The sequence below is a fragment of the Apis dorsata genome, unplaced genomic scaffold, assembly GCF_000469605.1.
Source record: "Apis dorsata unplaced genomic scaffold, Apis dorsata 1.3 scaffold_87, whole genome shotgun sequence".
NCBI lineage: Eukaryota > Metazoa > Arthropoda > Insecta > Hymenoptera > Apidae > Apis > Apis dorsata.
In genome coordinates, this window is record NW_006263385.1 from 467346 (window position 1) to 489412 (window position 22067).

General features: G+C 30.9%; 1 protein-coding gene and 1 long non-coding RNA gene across 3 annotated transcripts in view; one reads left to right on the forward strand and one right to left on the reverse strand.

Moving 5' to 3' along the window:
- LOC102672245 (transcription factor kayak) overlaps positions 1–17615 on the reverse strand; it is a 31118-nt gene extending 13503 nt beyond the window's left edge. The window contains exon 1 of one of the 2 annotated variants that reach the window (XM_006611342.2): positions 17170–17615. In XM_006611342.2, coding sequence (XP_006611405.1) covers positions 17170–17301 — 132 coding nt within the window. In that variant the 5' untranslated portion in view covers positions 17302–17615. Of the gene's footprint in view, positions 1–11383; positions 11876–17169 lie in introns of those variants that run through there. The other variant, XM_006611341.2, reaches the window with a different exon arrangement.
- Positions 17616–18085: 470 nt separating this feature from the next.
- Positions 18086–19342, forward strand: LOC102672102. Its single transcript, XR_421126.2, has 2 exons — positions 18086–18531; positions 18635–19342. It is a non-coding gene; the product is annotated as an uncharacterized LOC102672102 (long non-coding RNA).
- The last annotated feature ends 2725 nt before the right edge of the window (positions 19343–22067 follow it).

Here is a 22067-nt window from a genome sequence, read left to right on the forward strand (position 1 = left end):
TTTATTTTTTCAGCCACTCAAAAATATTAAACAGAATCGTACTTCGTATTAATTATAAATATTATTTTCAATTTATGAAATTAAATATTACCATTTAAAATTAAAAATTCAAATAAAAAATTTTTTAAACTTCATTTTTTCATTTTCTAATTTAATCACATAAAAAGATATAATAAATTATTAAATTGTTAATTAAAATTCTCTAACCGGAGATCAAAAGGATTAATTTCGCATAAAGGAAATTTATTATTCTCGATATTCGAGTCGAATTACAATCTCCTTCTTTCCTTCAATTTTCCTCAGAAATGTAAAATAGTGGAATAATTTCATAATCACTTATTCCACTCGCTTTGTTGTTTTTCACTTGTGGACTCGATACGAAAACAATAGTAATACTATGCAGAAATTACTTCAAGATTGAAAGCAAAATTATCGTCTATGCACGAATATTAAATTTTATTCCTACCAATTAACTAATAATCTCCATTTTAATTAAATGATATAATAATTTTCACATTCACGAATCAATATTCAAATTTAGCCATAAGAATCGCCAACATTGATTCACAATTGCATCATATTTGATTAATCTGAATTCCGCAATTATAAGAATTATATTTGAAATCATAAATTATATTTTGAATTATGTTTCTAATTTCTAATTCATGTTTCTATTTCTTTTTTCTAATAAAAGTTTCCACGATAGAAAAAAAAAAAAAAAAGAGAGAGAGAAAAGGAAAGAACGATTTTGCGCAATGGAAAAATAACTAGGAGGTTCAATTTAACTGCAGGCAATAAAAAACTAGTAAAGAAAATGCACTCGTTTATTACGAGAAATATTCGTAATTTCCTTTTGACATCCGGCTACATAGGAATTAGGAACATTAGAGGAAGTGAACGCTCGAAAGCGTGATCCGGCGCAAACATCGATGCACCGTCAGCTTTGAACAAAGAACAAAGAATGTAAACACGATAACACGCGCCGATTGACTGTGCGCATGACTTTCCCCGTTTGTTACACTTTTTTTTAACGTAGTGTGCTATACGTTACATAATGCGCAAGTTGATTTTCTAGGCGATAGACCCTCGCTAGTTTCTATCGAAAAAAACAATAAAATATGGAACGAGTTCTTTTATCATTTGTATTTTATTTCTCTTTGTTTCACTTAAAAACAAATATTTGCAATTGTTCAAAAATATTATGGTAAATTAATCTACGTTGTTATAATTTTATAAAATAATATTACAGTATAAAACGATGAGAATAAAAGCGCGTAAGATTGTTAAAACGACGTTTATGCATTATTCGATAATTACGAAAGGGAAACACGTACGGTATTTCCGGGAACATTATCGACTTGGGACGTCAAGGTTTTTAAGCCTTAACTAGCCGATTCGTGAAAGCTCACTTATACGTGGGAAGAGGCACGTGCACGAAGTTGACTCTGACGAGTCTAAAGTGCATCGAGTGAAAGAAAACAAAAAGCACAGACATCAGCTATCAGCTATCAGCTATCAGCTAAAGAACAAGATAACGATGCTATTAGGAAAGAAAATATCTAGCTACTACCGTTGTTTGTTCTATATCCGCGAATAGAACGAATTCATTATGTTTATGATTTTTTCCCTAGTTATTTAATTTTGAATATTTATGGCAGATGTCATAATCGTTTCGTATGTACATTTCATTAATAATAATATAATGCTAGTTGCAACATATGCATAAAAGTTGAATAATAAAAAAAAAAAAAAATTGAATAATTGATATACGTTAGCAATAATTTTAAAAGAATAAACTCACCTCGAACTGACTTTGACTTCTTGACTTTATGCGTGTTCACGAAAACTATATTAACTATATATTAACTATAACAACACAATCGATCAACTGAACAATTTTTTATAGATAATTTCTTTGATATTTCCGTGAAATTAATATGATTAGATTCAAGTTCGAGGAATCGCAGAGAGATTGAGGAAAAAACCAGCGATTACCTAAATCGTAGAAAAAAAAAAAAGAACGAGAAAAAGAGAGACGGAAAAAATCACGTTAGACGACCGCGCACAACGGCAGCCGTAGTGACACTGACAGTGCTTCTGTCATCGTGCTATCACCACATGGTCGCTAGCTCGGACTCGGCCTCGCCGCTTCGGCTATCTTCGGCCGTACTCGATTCCTTTCTCGAGAGGATACAGTGTATACGCGAGAGAGACGAAGAAGAATCCTCGTGGACAAAAACATAGAAAAAGAGAGCAAAGAGAAGGAAAAAGGATGCATTAGTTTGGGATAAGAGATGACTTCATTCCGGCGACCGAAACGCGATCAAACCACCTTTTTTAACCAAGAAGGAATTGAAGAAATCTTTCAACTTTGCTAACCCAGCAAGTTCGTAAATTTTTTTATAGGAATTTCGAGGAAACTTAACAGCTCAGAAATACTTGGAATTTTCGAGTACCTCCTAATAATATAATTTCAACGCGACAGATAATGTTCGATTATTGGAATTGTATAATAGAGATTTTTCTTAAGATGGATATATATATTATATATTTTATATATTTATCACGATCTGAATAAAATTACAGAACAAATATGTATTAATGAATGTATTCGATTATTTTTTCAAAAGAAATAAAATATTATTTATCGTATTAATAAAAATTATCAATATACATTTTTATTACAAGCAAAAGACTTTAAACTATTGCTATTACAAATAGCAAAAAAGAGAATAACAGTATCTTTTTTTTCTTGTCACACGTTCTTTTCTCATCAAGCTAAAAAAAGATTAGATTTAATCAACATTAATAGAGTCTGCGAGCGATCCGCGATATTTGTATAAATGCATTCAAATACATATATATGCCTATGTATTACTAGCATTTGCAGGCATCTGATTACTAAATAGGCGCCAACTGCAAATGAGTCACAGGGATTCGATAGCACAGAATCATCGTACCAGGAAATTCGAAGTCGAGCACGTGTAGTTGCGTCATCCATGAGACCCTCTTCCGGTTTGAAACACGATTTCACGCATTCTTCCACGAATACAGAAATATTGCTACAAATTTTGTCGATTGTTGGAAATGTTATCTTTCGATATTATCTTTGGACAGTTCGAAAGTCCTGTTCGAGAGTTTTGTTCGAAAGTCGCATAACGTGTGAAGTGTTCCGGGAAATTTAACCGAAAGAGGTTAAGTATGATTTTTTTTATTACGCGGAATTAAATATAATGATTACTTTTTAGTTGAGTATATTAGAATTCTTATTAACTTTTATATACTTGAATTTCAAACGATAATTTTGAAATAACAATTTTCATTTTTGATGACCAAGAAAATTTGCTAATTTTTCGTGAATTATAGACGTAAAAAAATATTAAACGTTAACCGCCATAAAGCTACTACGTCTTTCAGATCTCATTTAAGCCCGTCTCGACGTAATCAGTCTCTCTTCAAACCAGCATCTAGGGCTCTTAATTGAAGTCTGGCCTTTCCTGAGCCTCGATTAACGATTACCATTGAGAACAGTGCTTCGTTGTTGGTCGCACGCCGCCTTTTCTACAAGTAACGCATACGCTCTACCTCTATTGCTTAAACAAACACGTTTAAACAGTGGTTTGAAACAATTTTGCACGTGAAAAGCAGTCGAAAAAAATCTAGAGTCACATTTCTCACGCAACAACCGCGTGTCACTTATTTCGATTATATCGAAAAGGAATTTATTTCGAGGTAGAAAAGGTATTTGAACGAGTTACGAAAGAACTTAATCCGATAAAACAATAATAGAATATTATTAATTATCAGGAAAGAATTTTTAAGCAAAGAGAATAGAACGGATGTTATTAATGATTTTAAGAAGTTCAAAAAGATTAGTAGCGAGATATCTGCGTCGACGAAAGATATTGGAGTGGGGGAAATTGAATTCTGGCAATTGTAACTCGGCATTCGTGTAACTAAGATCGTCGCATTTATCGCGATATTATTTCAATATAAATATTTTATTATATATCGTCATTTGTATTCAATACGAATAATACTAATATCTTATACGAATATTAACGATGATCAAAATGATTATATTGATAAATTTAAAATGGAAACAATCGAAGTTTCTAGAAGACGAAAGAATCACTCAAAGTGTTTTTTCCACGTATAAGCGACGCCACACGTCACGTTTATAACACGACTCAAAAATACTTGGACTGGTCTGTCAGTAGTCGATAAAACGACATAGATAAGAACAAAGTGCTCTGACTAACCATTTTTAGCACCGAACTCGAAACAAAGCCGAAGGACTGGGGAATCAAGAGGCAGTGGTGGTCCCTCGAATGGTTCATGTACAGAGGTGAACGACACGAAGGAGAACGGGCTTCCCCAGGGTAATTTTAGAAATTCCTTGCACGTCATGGCCCTGTCCTCCTTTGTGCTCGCATTCATGTGGAATTGTAGTAGTCCTGCCGTGGATTGCTTCTTTCAAGGTACTCGTTGTAGGTCAGTGTTATTATCGATTGGTAATAAAATTGCCATAGATTCTTCTTAGCTATATCCTATATATCCTAGCTATATCCGGGGTATTTTGTTCTTTACAGATTTTACGATGTAAACGATGAGAGAGAAGATTGAAAAATTGGCACTGATGAAGAAATTTGAATTCTTTAAAGATTTATTGAATTTTAAGGAAATGTATGACACTATCAATGAAGTTATTTCATCGAATAAATATTTTTATAAATACGATATATTTATAAATACCAATAAAAATGAATTAAAATGTGAAAAATAAGTAAATTTGAAGCCCATTTTCAACAAATGTTAATTTCGTCTGTATCTGGCGATCGTATAATTAAGTTTTCCCGATTCAGAATCACTACTCTTGCGAAACGAATCTAGCCTCGAGGGTGTTTAATCACCTACTTTTTGCCTAAGATGACCGATTAACTCAGATTTATCGATACGTAATTGCTACTTTTGATGCAATTCAAACTATTCATAACGAAAATGATCCTTATAAATAATAGGTTAGAATTTTTTATTTTTGAACAATAATCTACAATTGTTTTAATAATTGTTATCGATGTTATCTATAATCGTATTTCAAAAGAATTACATCGAATTACGAAACGAATTATGAAATTACGTAACTAATAAGATTTTATTTAGAATAAAATATTCTAAATGTAGCTCGATATAACGAGTAATCTATCTTTATTTAAACTAAAAATAAAATTATAAATGTTCTTTTTTATTGAATAAATAAAATTTAAATAATGAAATACTTGAAAATATCGATATTTTTTTCTCCGCACTACTGTTATCAGACTGAATCATTTCGGTATGAGTCATCATCTAAGAAAGTAGTGATCGTAATACCCTAATAAAAAAACTCTTGCTAACAGAAACGCAATAATAATTTTGTTCGGGTAATATTCATAAAGATTTCTTTTCTTACGAAACCGATAAATTTATATTCGACAATACAAGTACATTACTTCTTCTCTCTTATCTTATATTCTTAATCGGATTATCATCAATTTTCGCAAAATTATATAAACTTAATTCATCGAAAATCGAACATCATCCATGCTAAAATTTTCCAAAATTTCGTTGACTTATAGTCAAAAAACTAAGTTCAACAAACAAATAATAAACTAATTCGTTATTAAATTGTTGATATAATTCATATCAAGATACAGAATTCTGAATAATCGAGCAAAAAAAGTTAAATCCGCGATCACGCGAGAAATCGTTCGATAATTGCAAGGTTACTCGACTGTGCTAATCTGTAACTTTCATAATTCGATTCTTAAATTTGATATTAAATTTCTAAAACTAAGAAAAGAATAATTATGTAAAAAAAAACTAAAGATATCATTAATACGCCTAAATTAATCACCACTTGCTCATATCTAATCACTATCTTTCTTTGCACACATGTCGACTCATCTTCCATTCGAGAAATGAAAAAGAAAAGGGACAAAGAACCCCGCGGAGAACTTTATCTGTCCATTCTTTCCTAAATCACTCACATAAAATGACCACTCACGCAAGCCGCTAATTCGCCAATCACTTTCACGTACACGACCCCTCCTCCCAAAAAATCGAAATAGTAGAGTGAGCACGAGTTACTCTCGTGCGTTTCGTCGTCATGGAGGTATTAACGTCGAAGGACGTGATGGCGGTCATGAAGAGAGAGAGAGAAAAAAAAGGATCACAAGCTGTTAAAAGAAAACGCTTCGAGGACAGAAGGGTCCGTGAATTCCTTACCAATGACGCAATCGTTCAGGCATTTCCGACTGGTTGCACTTCGGTGTTCCCCGATGAGAAATACCTTCATAATCGCGGGCATAATGACGGCCTACGTGGACCTCCACACGCGCCTCTTTCCCTATTCCTTTCCTCCTCCCTCTTAAACGCGCTCCAATTCTCGTGACCGATTCTCTCTCTTTCCTTCTGCATTCTCACGCGAGAAGAAAAAAACAGGGCAGGTAGTTACTTATAATTGGGCACGTTGCATTTTATTCGATAGACTTTTTAGATTGGAATATAATTTTTTTTTTTCTTTTTTTGATGAGTCATAAGGCATCGTTATCATAGCTCTTTAATGTATTCGACTATGAATAATTATAATATAAAGTGAAGTATTCTTCCAGAAAGTAATTTTGATTTTTTTTTGTAATTTTTAAAAACTTAAAATATCAAACAAATTTTAGAAAAATAAGGAGAAACTTTGGTGATGTTAATAGAAAAATATGGAATATATATTAAGAAAGAATGAATAAAATTAAAATCTAAACTTTTTCAGAATTTTAAGATGCATTTAAGAGTATCAGAAGAAAATTTGAAAAAAAGATATTAAAATTTCTACAAAGAGAAATAACTAAAAGTCGAATCTAATATCATTCAAGGCACAATGTTGAAACTTCTAACGCATTAACCTATAATGAACTGCTTAATATGGTAACGCTAATTTAAAAGTCACCCACGTTCTTTTTGTCTAGCCACGGTTCTTCAAACTGCCACAGGTTATAATAAGTTTCACAAAATTGGATACACGTTCGTCCCACATACGAGCAAAGGTCCCAAAAAGGGCTATATACAGGGTTCCATGACCTTTTAAACGAGCCAGCACCTTTTATAAGGGCGAGCATCACCCTGAATGAATAGGTGGACCACTTTATCATAACCATCAGATGGGGAAGAGTGGATGAAGAAGAAGAGGTCTTTTTGAATTATAACCGGCATACAACGAGCTTAGGAGGCCGACTCTTGAACCTGATTCCTCTTCGTTTAACACACCGAGACCACTTTCACGAGGAATGCAAGCTATGAATAAGACGACTAACGTTTCTCTTTCATGCCACTCGGCCGGAAATCAATTTCAACGAGGATCACGAGAGATGGGTCCACGTGTTTTCTCAAACGTTCCTTCGTAATGTCTATTCTTCCTGGCAGACAGGCACGGCTTGGTATGTTAAATATTTTATGGAATCGGACGGATCTTGATGTGGAAACAATTGGATTCGGAGCGTAAATTCGTGAGTCTTTTCGGCGATCGATACGATACGATTGTAGTCTCTTCGAAGGACAAGTGAATAGGTATTGGAACCGATGATGGTATTATATCAATGTGACGAAGATTGTTTAAAATATGAGAGTAAAATAATGTGACGGTATTATTAATCGAGAATTTTTTGTTTAATATAGGATAATCGTGAGAGATGTGGATTATTTTTAGAAACTTAAATATTTTAATTAGTAATTAGTAATAGATATTACGTTCTTATAGTTTGTACAAGGAAATTTATGTTTTTTAAAAGTTGTGTACCTGAGAACCAAATTTTTATAATAAAATTTTAAATTACGATATATAAATTTTCTATTGCTTTAAGATTCATTTTCTATGAAATGAAACACAAAAAAAAAAAAAGAAAAAGAAAAAATTCTACAATAATTATAACGATAGAAACCTGAAAATGGCATTAAGCAAATCTCAAACGCTTCCATCTTAGTCACCTAATGTCTCGAATCATTAATCAGTTTCATAGAAAGAAATACTATCGTACTGTGATAAAGAAAAAAAAAAAATAAAAAATAAAAACGCTAGAAAGATCGAAATTACCTTTAATCCACCGTTATTGCGTCGATTTCGCAATCAGCCGAAGGGAAAAACACCGACAACAGGTAGATATAAGAAGGTGGAGCATCGAGAAGACGTTAAAACCGAAGACATCCATTCGAGGCATTCTCGAGGGGAAAGTGTTAACGTATTGACGTCACTTCGCACGCAAGATATCTTTCCGTGGAATCGACCTCCTTTCGAGGTCGACCACACCGGATTACGGACTATCCGCTATCCAATGGAAAAAAAAAAGGCGAAAAATAAATATAAGTATAAAATATGATCTTACGAGCGTGGAAACCGTACGAAGTTGGCAGTTCGAGTTCTCGTTAGGCATTTAAAACCAGATTGGAATAATTTTGTTCCTACAATAGATACCGGCGGATGTACGTTACGAAATAAACGTTTTTTGTTGTATCGAAGGAGTTTTCGCAATAACGATATTTTTTTCTACACGATTCTTTTTATCCGTTAATTTCGAAGGGGAAAAAGAATTATCGAAGATATTACGATATTGCGTGGATCTTTTCTCTTTCCACCGTTAGGTTTTCACTTAAAGGAAGGCTGCTGGTAAAACGTTAATGAGTTTGTAATTGATCATCGTTCTGAAAAATCGTTCGGAATTTTGTAATGCGCAAAAAATTGGCTATTTTGTAAGAGTGTAAAATTTGTGCAATTACCTTTTACTCGTCGAAAAATTAAAATATAATTAAGTATCATTTTTAACCCGAATTACCTTAAAAATAACTAATTATATTTAAGAACATAAAAAAAAAAAAAATCCAATCCTTCCAAAACTTTCTCGAATAACCATCAAACTCAAGCCAAAGCCAAAGAATAGATTAAAGTAAATTGAATTTCAAGCAAATTACACCTCTCAACATCATCGCAATTCTTAAACCGAACGAATCCGGATTTGATTTTCCCGGTATCAGTAATAACTAAAAATAAGAAGAAAAGGAAGAAAAAAAAATGGAATCTAGTTAGAACAATTACAACAGAGAGCAACATGCACGAGAGAGATCGAAGCTGTGAACGTTTTTCCTGGTACCGGATGTCTCGCGGGAGCATAATCGACATGTTTACGAGGCATCGCGAATAATAATGGCGGTCGATCTCGCGTGTCGCGGTACGCCGAGTTGCTCACGCGACACGTGCTCGGATTTTCATTCATAAATCGCTGGTTAAACTACGCGAGGCCCCGATGAATCATCATCCCGCGTAATACGCGACCGAGGGACTGAGGTAAGCCAGGCGAAAATAAAGAAGTGGACAACTTCCGTTTTTTACGCGTTTTCATGTTAATCTAGTATGGGCGATAGACTGTATCCTTCAAAGATCGCCGCAACGATGGAACAAAGTGATTTTCCTTTCCGCGACAGAAGAGAAAAAGGATGATAATTGAAGGATAATGGAAGGATGTCGATATAGAGATATAATTGTAGCGATTCTATTTTTTCTTTGTTCTTTCATGTGAAAGAATGTTAATTAACTAAATATGATATATAGAACAAAATGAGAAAGGGAAATGATGGAAAATTTTTAGATACGATAACGATAGTTGGAAAGTAATAAAAATCTATTTATTTTTGTAGAAATAAATTATTTAATATTTGTAAAATCATTAAATTGAAAAATTTTCTAATCTAATGAATAATAATTAAGATGTTAAAACTTCTATTTAATTGAAAATAGATAAATATAAGCAGAGATAATGATGAGATAAAAGTTATTAAAAATTTTATTGAATGTTGCGAGTTTTCATGTGAAAGTAATTGGAGAATATATTGTGTGCATGGTATAAAGAGAACAACAACGAAGAGAATATCGTCTTTCTTGAGAGGCTAAGAGGCAGGATGACACCTCTTGCCTTATGACCCGTTCATATTGCTCTTGCTAAACTTAACCCTGCCTTCGTTTAACTAAACCCTCTAATTGGTGGGTTAACGAGCGTTAACTCTGGGCTTCCTGTCAGATTTAACTGTTTTCCTTCGGTATCATATGTGCAAAGAATGCTAAAATTTTATTAGAAGAAGCTTTTCTTTCTAAGACAATCTTCTTAAGTTTAATGACTAAAATTGACGAATAAAAAAATGATTGAACAAAAAAAATTCATTGTTGATAAATAATAGAAAATATTATCTAAAAATTCCTTATACTATATTTTATATTTTGGTATTTGGTACTTAAAAAATGTTTTTAAGAGAAAATTCTATAATTACTTTTATCTATATTAATAATAATAATTACATGTTAAAGGTTTCAAAATAATGAGCAATTTGTCTAATGATAATAGATTCAAATATGGATTTCTTAAGTATTATGGAGATTACATAAAAAAGGGATTAGTTAAATTTTACAAATTGATGTGTTGTAAAATAGGATATTGCTTAGTCGAAAGTCATTTTCGACTAATAGTTTAGGTTCGCAAGAATTGGTAAGTCTTAATGACGGTAATGGTCATTAAAGATGAGAAGCTCTTTTAAAACTCGACTTACATATTATAATTGACTGTAATAAATATGAGCTTCTTGATCTTCTCAATTCTTTAGAAGAATTCTTCTTTAGAAGAAATTTTGTTGAAATAAATGTATAATAAAAAATTGAGATTGTAACTTAATTTTTAAATATTTCTTCTTTTATGTATTTTTCTACTTATATCGAAAAAATATAACAAAATAGTATCAATATTTGTCAAAAATATTTGTCAAGCTTTGAAAATATGAAACTTTTGAAAATATGGAACTCGATTGGTAAAACAATCAAGGATTTCGTGCGATAATGATGCTTCTTAGAAATTTCATCTTAAGAACCACAATTATCAACTTAATTGTAATCACTTTCATCATATATGTTCTCTACTTTCGAGCTTAATGTTTAATTAATATTTTCATGCTATTTCGAATGTATACTTAAATTCTTTCATATAAAGAAAAAAATTCAAAATATAATATTCTACGTGAATTGCGACTAAGTTCAGGGATAGTTCTAGTTCGACCATATCGATCGACCTTCGAACATGACACCTGAACGATATGTATACAATCGATGCTTATTTGTGCTAGTTCAATAAAACATTCAAGTATCCTATATTTTATTTATGAATATATATATATATATATTTCGACTAAGCAATATGTATATATATACATATATAAATTCTTTAACTAAAATATGTATATATAATTTATTCCTTCAGATGACACATGACGTGTGATAAAAATACGTAAAATACGTAAAATTTAATTAAATTTCTCTTACCATAATATTGTCTAATTTGCTTGGTTGCCACGGATCTGATAGGTTAGAAGTCGGTGGATACATGGAAAACATGGTGTAATTGTGATCTTCGACAATATTGTCGTAAAAGCCTGTGCTGGGTACACGTTGCGTCATCTGTGAGCGCGTTTCGTTTTCAAGGTTTCACCACAAACAAAAAATGAAAAAGACGTTAGTCCTTCACAGGATAGTTCTATGTCCAAAAAATTGAACTTCAAAAGTATGTGTTGAACTTGTGCCAAGTACACTCGCGATGAAGCAGGTCGCACCTTTTTACGTTCACCGATATCACGTTTCGGTTTAAGTACCACTACTGTTCGATAAAAAGTGACACGTACGAATGGTCATCATTGCCTTTTCGCACTGTCACGTACAAGTTCAACTATGTAACAACGAGTTACTATGTATTCAAGATAGTGTCGCGTGCGCTTACGTATCCCAACTGAGCCCGCCAATGACTGGGAAACTATATAGAAAGACAGCCGTTCGACCCCCCACCAATCAGCGTCGAGCAAACTCGCGTGACGTCATCGCCATCTTGATTGCTGATTCGCGCGATAGTGCGCGGCCAATCAACGTGTTCTGTCTACACTATGTCTTCGTATCACGATGATTTCCACAGAACTGGGGAACACTCCACAAAGAATTAGATTCCCTTTTCCAGGTAAACTACGTATAGTCCTCAACTTGCATAATTTTATAAAGATAGTCAAATAGATCTTTATCATTTGTGTTAATTTTAAAAGAAAAATTTCAAAAGTTTAATAAATCGTTTCATTTCAATTTTTTGAACAACCGCGCATGCGCGCCAATTAATCATTTGATTGTCAAATAAAAAATATTCAAACGTAAAAAATTACATAAAAGTAATACTATTTTAATTGATATTTTAATCCTTAAATCCTAATAAAAATATTAAGAAATGCATATACATCTAATAAACTTATTTCTTTCTTTCAATAATCAATAATTTTCTCTTTATTTCATAATTTAATACGTTATATTAAAATACTTATATAGTTTCAATTAATACTGCATATGAAACTATAATCTACATCACTAATCAGACAAGGCAACAACATGATATATACATAAACAATTGTACATGTATAAACATACTTAAAAAAGAATTAATGCAATTTTCTCACTTTCATAAATGATATCGCAAAGAATATACGAAGTGTAATAACTTATTACAATAGTACTGAAAATATATCAAGGAAATATTCAGAAGAAATTTATTCGGTAACTATATAAAAGCTCAAAGCTTAACTTCTCAAAGTTTCTTTTTTTCTTTTTTATATAAATTCATTATATATCAGATTTTTATTCCTAAAATTTTTTTAAATCTTAACATATAATTTTATTATGATTCCAAATTTAATATGAGGCTACAAAATGATAAAAATAGAAGAAGTCATTGTGAAGTTTAGTGATCATCGTTTGCGAAAGATCGTTTATTATACTAAAGCAACAACACTTCTTACTATTTCTGTACTGGGAATTCCTTCGTATATGCACAGTTCTTTGTTCTTGTTCGATATGTATAACATATATACGTCGTGAACACACGTGCAACAAACTCTGTGTAAACTCTGTTAGTCCGGTGCAACGTACGTGTGAACGTACTTTATGCACGAATAAGGAAAAAAAAAGAAAAAGAAGAAAAGAACAACATGCGTAGCCAACTACTGTGTGCAGAATGTACAGAGAAAAGGTCATAAAGATTGTTGTACAAATGTGACGCGTTAACATAAACGTTTGTAAAATTTTATTATCGTTATTCTTTCTTTTTTTTTTTAAATTATTATTTAGAAAAATTAAATTCTTCTTTATTTTATTTTATGAACGGTAAAATTTTATTATAAATTTTTACAAATATACAAATTATTTATATATCATTAAATATTCAAATTTTTTTGAAGAAAAGAAATTGTTTTTTATAAATACTTTTTATAAATTCTATATTTTCATAAGAACTATTTAGAGCAGATATAATATAAATTATGAAAATCAATATTGTGATTTATCATATTTTGCATATTTGAAAATTATTGCTATGCGTAGTTCAAAGTTCAAAGCCCTTTGTATTGTTTACGGTAAGGAAACAATCAGTTTCTTAAAACACATTGAAGAAAATATAATTTTGGCAGATTTATGGCTCTGTTTGGTGAAAAGTCTCGTGCAAGAAGCGCAGTATGTCAATAAAGTATGACTCATGCACGCTACAAACTGTCTATAATAAACGATCCAAACAGTTGCTTAACCATTTCTAAACTTATATTCAATCAAGAAAAACAATTTTTTTAAAAAGACTTATCAAAATTATAATTAAGTTAATCTTAGATAGATGCCATATACTAATTATTTAAGAAATTTTTTGCTAGATTCGTTTTGAATTGTTTCTTGCACAAATTATATATATTTATGGATATTTACAAAAGTATTTGAGATAATTGCTAATTAAAAGCCAAGTATAAGCAACTTCCTTAAGAAAAATAAAATATTTATCACATTGATAATATATGATTGTCTCAACATCTTTAAAAAGGTTAAGAAAAAAGGTTAGGAAAATTTTTGACAAATTCTGTTAATCACATAGGAAAAAGAATCGATGATTTCTTACGATTCACTTATGACACATTAACATTAATAGAGGACACAAAGGAAAATTAAAGATCGACGACAACTACGTGAATGGATCATGGCTTTGTTCTTACCGCGAACAAAGAGATATTTTAATGAGCACGCGGCTAAAGCAGCGGGTTAATCGAATGTTTGTGGGTAAACCAAAAGATCGACTCGCATTGCGCGCGCAGCATAATAATGGCCGCCGAAAATCATGCGAGGGAAAGGCGGAAACCTTGGTCGATTCTTCTATGGGGAAAAGTGTGCATAAACGGATTGAAACAACGACGATAGTTTGAATATTTAAGAGAACAAAAGGAAATAAATAATCAGACACATCACTGTGAATCAGTCGATTCTTATTCTTCTTCTTGAATATACGCGTCAAAAGATTCGGTCTCTTTATTTTAGTCTCGGATAAAACATGAACACTAAACATTCTCTATCGGGAATAAAAGAAGATACAATGGGTAAGAAAGTACCAGGAAACAAGATTACGTCTCCGTGACTTTGCTGCCGATTGAATACTTACTGATTCCTGCGCATCACGTTCCATCGACAAATCGAAAACTTTGAGTTCTGAGAATAGTTTGATGTGTTTGTAACAGATAATCCTTTGAACAAAGTTGTATTTTACTGTTTTATGGCTTCTTTTAAAAGAAATTTTAACTGTTAACTATGATTCGAGTTACTGATAAAGAGTATCAAAAAGAGCAATATAAAATTTTTTATTTAAATAATTGTTTAAAACAAAAAGATTAAAAAAATTAAATGCAAAATAAATAAGCAATAGATATTTTCTTTCTAATAATCTAGTATAATAATAATATATTATAATAAATAATATAATAATAATAATAGTATAATAATAATAATAGTATAATAATAATAATAATATAATAAATAATCACCATTTATAAGTTAATGTGATAAATTTGATCACGAGTAAATGAATAAACAAAAACAAATAAATTTTAATTCTCATAATTGAAACTCAAATATCTCTCATCACAATACCTTATAAATTTTCTTTCTACCTGAAGTGAATTTTCTTTTCTATCTAATATCTGAATATGGTGGTCTTTATGTCGACTCTTTATGGAACAATAAGCCTTTTTCCCTAAACCTCATAACTTAGAATTATAAATCACATCATGCGCTATACTTTCCCTGACAGAACTCACAAATGTTTCTCCACAATAACTATTTGCATTTTATCAGTTGATTTTTCTGTCTTTCTTTTCTAACCTTACTTTTAATGGCGACAGAGATAATTAGGTGACAACAGCTGGCTGTTCGGTCGGCTATCTGTTCAAAACATTACTACTGCGCAATATACACTACGATCTATAGTTGTTCCTTTCTCATACTATACATAAGCGTTAAGGTTCATGCGCACGTGTGTAACGTATTGGTACCGCGCGTGTTTTTAAATGACCACGCGCTGTAGAACCGAGTGTGTACGAGTTCTTTATAAAACAGCTGTTGTGAACAACAGAAGCCATGTCAGTCGAAATGTTAGATCAATACTGTCATCTACCACAGAATTTATACCTAGGGTAAAAAGGAAAACTTCGATGGGATAACATATTCAAAAAAATTCGACTAAAATTATTTAAAACATTATATGTTAACAATTTTATATCAAAGAATTTTATCGTTTTATCATCTTGTGATATTGAATTTTGTTGGACTATACCGCATTTCTCATTTACATGATATTTTATGTAACATAGGAAACATGCGTAATTTTTATATGCATCTATTGCCAAGAGTGACGCAAGGAAAAGAAAATGGAAATTAACGTAATCGTTCATATCTATAAAACCATTCGACATCAATATGTTCTGTTTTTCTGGAACCTGTTTTGTTGAGTAGTAGATAAGAATTAGTAACTATAATTTAATTTTATCTCTACAATTTTATTTTTATTAAAAAAAAATTAAAATTTTGTTATTTTAAAATTATCATAGTATACGTTTAAATGTTTTCCTATTTTTTAATCATTAATTTTTTAACAATATTTTATTATTATTTATATAATTATAATATAATTATAATTTAAATAATTATAATTTATTATTAATTATAATTTTGTTAAAAAAATATTTCAATAGATATTATTCATCAACAGATAAGTGAATGTATAAGACAACAATAATGTATAAGATTGCATTTGATTGGTTAATTCTGTACTAACTCAGAAGTTTATTGGTGATACTTATATGTATAGTGTGTACCTTAAATGGATACCTAGTCACAATAAAACGTGTTTATTTGAATATGTATTGAAATTTTGCATTGGAATAGATTTGAAATTGTTGTACCAATATTATTCATGTTTTATTTATAGAACAAATCTTATCACTATTTCAACAGTCGGAAAATATGAAAATTGAAAATCATGTTTTTACGTTGAACAGTTTATAGCGATGACGCCACGCGATTTATAAATTTAGATCTCGGTGTGTACCATCCTCATGTAACGACTACAGCATCGTTTAAAGATTGTCAAGTATGTTCTAATTACGAATTCTAATCAAACGAAAATAATATAACTTTTTATCCTTAATTTTAAATTGAATTTTTGTTACCAGGAAAAGCATATATTTGAAATCGTAAAAAAAGTAGATAACATAAAAGCATTTTGTTTATTTTCTGATTTTCAACGAATAAATTTTTCTATGAAATCGAAGAATTTTTATTATTATTTTTTAATATCATATTTATAAAACTTGATATATAAGCGATAATTGTTTGTTTCGTGATCATTAAGGTTAGAAAAAGCTAACATCTTTTCTAGAAATATTAACAATGATATTTTTTTGATAGTTTTTTTTAATATATTGGCAATAATGAAACATATTATTTTGAATAATGCTTAATTATTTAAGATAGCTATATTACGTAACAAACTTACTAGATCTTTATTCATTAGATAAGTTTCTATTCAAGTATTTTAAAGAAATTCATATATCATACTACAAGCAATAATATATGCTGTTTATCAAACACACATTCATATGCCTACATATACATATCTTAAGATTGCATAAGTTGCCATATTTACATAGTAAAATCTGTTTTTTCTTCGAATATTTCTGTAGTAATGTAAGATAGAGAATTCAGCCGGTACTTACATTGCTAGGTAGTATAGACGAATTCGTGATGCTGGAGAGAAAATCATGGCTGACGCGGGAGCTCTGTGACGTTCCGCTGTCGCTGGACACGCTCGAGCTGTCGTAAAGTACATCCGACACATCGAGCTTCATGTTTACGTCGTCAAGACGCAACGGTATTATTTCTTCGTTCTCTCGCGCGAAAGGAAAAGTCAACGGTTTGTTCGCGGCGTTTTATAACCTCAATTAGAAGATTTATTCTGATATAACTATAAGAATGGTTAAAATTTTCGTTAAGGAGAATTTAAAAGCAGCACACACGGATCGTAGGTTCTTTTAGCCGAAACTGTGTGAAACTGTGCCCGATGACTCATGCCGTAGGGGAATACCTCGAGGTTCGCGCACGTTCAATCCTCGGCTCAACGATCTGCCTCGACTCTCTTTACTTGTCGAAGCTCCACGAACATGTATGACGTCACTAGCTATTCCCAGGCGACCAATCGCGATGCTCGTCGTGCTACGTTCGCAACGCTTGAGCCAGGGCCGGCTCTATTCGCATTATTAATGGGTTTTTCTTGTCAGAATACTGTCACATTAAATAATCGTTAAATAAAAATCGTTAAATAATCGTTAAAATAATATTTTATTTAGATGATAAATAATGAAATTTATATTAAACAATATTTTCATTTATATTAAAATCAAATTTAAACACATATGTCACAAATACAAATATTATTTAAATCAAATAATGATATTCAGAAATACAAAAATAGTTTCTCATTATTAATATTTATATTTATAAATATCGTTATTAGTTATGTGCCTATTCGAAAAACAAATTTTATTTTTATTTATTTTATATTCTATATATGAAATCAACAATTTTTTTCAATTATTTTCATCTTTTATTTTCATCTTTGATTATTTCATATAGTACTATTGCAATGTCATTTCATCATTTGTTTTCTCTTATTAGCAATATATGTATCCGTTATTGCGTAATTGATAAGTGCTATTGGAGCGGAACTTTCCGAGGAGAAGTATTGAATGCCAGAATCTATATACTACTGTGTTTTATAGCCATCGTTTCCAAAGTAGACTGCAGTGGCGTCACTTGGCGACGAAAATTTCAAACTTGCGGCACGTTTCATTTCCAAGAATCGTCGGATGACTCATACGTCGAGTTGTGTGGGCGGTGAACGGGGTAGCCGGAACATATCGAACAAGACGCATGACTCACCAATCTGATATGTCGGATACTCGCGCCTTAACCTGCTCCCTCTGGATGGCTAGACGTTCCTGAACCTGTGGTTTCCTCCACTTAAAAGCATACAGGTGCCACCTGTGTAACCAAGTGACCAAGATACACGAAGAAGTTAGGTTAGGTTAATAGTATCTCGCTTTACCTCATTATTAGCTTTATGCACGATTACTTGTAAACTGCGACACATTGTCGGATTGAAAAGATAATTTTTTATTTTAGATTCAAATATCTGGTGCGAATAACAAAGAGAAGAGGTTATCGTAATATAACATACAATTTTTTTTCATCGTGACATACACATTACACAGGCATAAAATTAAAGGATTAAAAACTAAGATAAGATGTTTTAATTAATTTTAGGCTATGATCTAATTAATACTAAAAGATTTCGATTGAATTTATTATTATTATTTATTGAATATCATACGATATTATCTTTTATATTTTCTAATAATTATTTATATAATCGTTATTTTTAATCAAATTAGATCTATTTAGCACAGTATTATACTACAAAAGATACGTCTCATTACGGGCATGAAGCACAAGGGATTGACATTCACCTGCTTAGCTTCACACCATGATGAAATTCGAATAGACAGGCGGTCGTCGTCCTTGAGCTAACTTCTGCCTATAGCCAAGGCCTCGACTTAGCAGCACATTTGAAACGTTACCCGATTGGAAAAATTACGACGCCAAGGAATGTCATTGCCATTTTGTAAATCGGTGCCGCGAGAGTGATCTGCCTCATATGAGTTCAGAGAATACGAATCTCGTTGTTTTGCCTGTTTCACATTTGCTTGTTTTTCATTAAAATATAGGTTAAGTGTCGTTCGTGATTTCGAGGTTAACAAATCATTTATCGATTTTCCTAGTAAAAAAAAGATAGGGAGGCGCATCCATCATGCGAGATATATTATAAAAATTCTTGATATTAACATATGCGCATTTAATAATTGAAATGACGATTGGTTTATTGGTACAACCAACTCAAGTTTCTTTTCTTTTCTTATCTTATCTTTATGTGTAATACAGATAAAAAAATTAGCTATTTTAGCAATTGCGAATAATAATGATTGAATTGATGAATACAAAAACATATACTATTTGATTATTATTATTTATATTGATTTTTTATTTTGTTTATTTTTTTTTCGATGTAGTATATTTTTTTATTTTCTTGATTCAATTAGTCTCGATATGATAATACGATATGATATGATAAGCTTATATATAGTAAATACTTAATGATAAGTTATCAATATAATCTTTTAAAATCTAATTATATCTAGAATAACAATTTTTGCAAATATGAAATACGACAAAAAAAAATGAGCCGCTACCATATTATATATTCATACACTTATTAGTCACTGTATTCCTTCCGTGGCAACACACAAGTCTAAGATAATGTCATGTGACTGCTGATATTACAGAATTTGAAACAAAGAAGGAAAAATTTAATCATAAAAATGCCATCGAACAATTTGCAAGCAATACAATAAGAGATCATGAAATCGAGCACGTTTGGACTCTGTTCTCAGTTGCAGCTGTGGCGGGCAAGTTCGAACAACAATCGTGGAAGTTGCGCGAAATGAGTCAATACTCGCTCCCGTTGCCTCTTGCAAAACGCACGTGCGTTTCGGTTCGCTTGTGCTGTTTGCAAACGTTGGAGATAAAACGTATTGGTCGAGAAGATACATCGCCAATAGGCACGCGTGTTAATAAATTTGGTCGATAGCCGCGCAAACAAGCGATTATATGCAACTTTCATTCTATATATATATGAATAATATCGATCAATGTAATTTTTAATAATAATAATTATATGCAATATAATTATATATGCGGTTATTTATTTTTTTCAGATTTAAGTTTATCAAATAGATGAATTTATTGGAGAGAATATAATAATAATTTTCGTTACCAATACACAACAGACAGGAAGACAAAGTTGAAATTGCTTTATCGTAGTTTGATATTTATCCTCTTTTGCGCTTACCAAGGTTGACGACTAGGAGGAAGGTAATGGAGTAAGTAACCGATAGAAAAACGAAACAAAGGCATTGTTTTTCCCTGAGAAATCAATTTCGTTGGAAATACCGCCAAGAATGTAAATTGCGAAGGACGATTATATTTATTAGGGAATATGTTCATTTTATTGATGCAAACAAAGATAAACGTTAAATGTTATGTGATTTTAATATTGATTTTTTACTCGGTTATAAATTATTAAATGAAAAACGAAAAATTTCGTAGATCGTTAAATAAAATAATTTAGTAGAATTGCAGTCAACATTTTTTGAAATGGCAAACAGATGTGTTTGTGCATATTGCATTGTGGGCAACGATGCGTGGGCGTAAACAGTCGGGCGCCAGCATGGAATTATAAATTTTAAAGTGACGAGTTTAAATTTCGTTAATCTCTTTTGGTATTCACATGCGGCGAAAGTAGAAAAACAATAATACGTATGATTCTTCATGTATATTCGGCGAGATATTTAGCCCAAGTAACTATTGTATGTAAAATAGTGGAATCTTGATAATAATATTCCCATCTTTAAAGGAGAGTTTTATTCATGTCATAACCTCATTGTAAGAATAAAAAAAATGAATTTCTGTTCATGTTTGAAATACATGTTTAATTTTATATATTGATTATATCATTTACTTACATTAACTTATAAGAATGCATTAACATTTATTTGATATAATTAATAAGCAAGGAAAAAATTACAATTTCTGCATTACATTCTTGCAGTTCTACAAAATTGTTAAATATCATTGTAATCATGAAAAAGAAATTTTATGCTGTGTTATATGTTACGATTATCGTTGCAATTAGTCATATCACTATCAGGAATGAGTAAGATTTAAGCATGCAGGAAATGTTTTGGTAGACTTATAGTCTTTGTGTGTGAGTAGTCCTACGAGGGATACCGACGCTTAAATGCCACGAGATAAGAAGTAGTTTAACATGCGTTACATTGTGATTTCAATTTTTCTAAGCTGCTCTGTCAGATAAACCAGAAATTTAACAACGGTCGAGATAATATCGGGCTGGCTTTGATTTTTGAACTTACTCATACTTGTAATCAATCAAATGTTTAACTATATCCTGGTTATTATTCATAATTTTCTTGTACTCGTGACATAAAATAATGAAAGTATGCATTATAAAAAAAGAATTTGAATTTAACGCATATATTAAATATTTGCTATTTGTTGTGATAATTGAATTAAGAAAATTTAATTGGAATTATATGTATAAATTTAATAACTAATTTAATTATATTAATAATTAACCTTATGATTTTTAAATCTGTCATAAAAATCAATGTTTAAATTTTTAATCAATTTAAAAAAAGAAAGCAACAAAATTAATCAAATATTGGCGCCAACTTTTTATAAATCAGATATAGATAAGGAGAATGAAGTAAAAAAAGGATAGAAAGAGAATAAAAATTGTGGAATCAACGCCATCTTTAGAATGCCGAAAATGAAACTAATATAGATAAAAAAATGAATAATAAAAAAAGAATAAAGATACAATAAGAATTGATTATTAGCGTCATCTTTTGAGTGCCAAAAATATGTAAAAAATTATATTTCAATTGAATAAATAAATAAATAAATAAAAATATAATAAGTG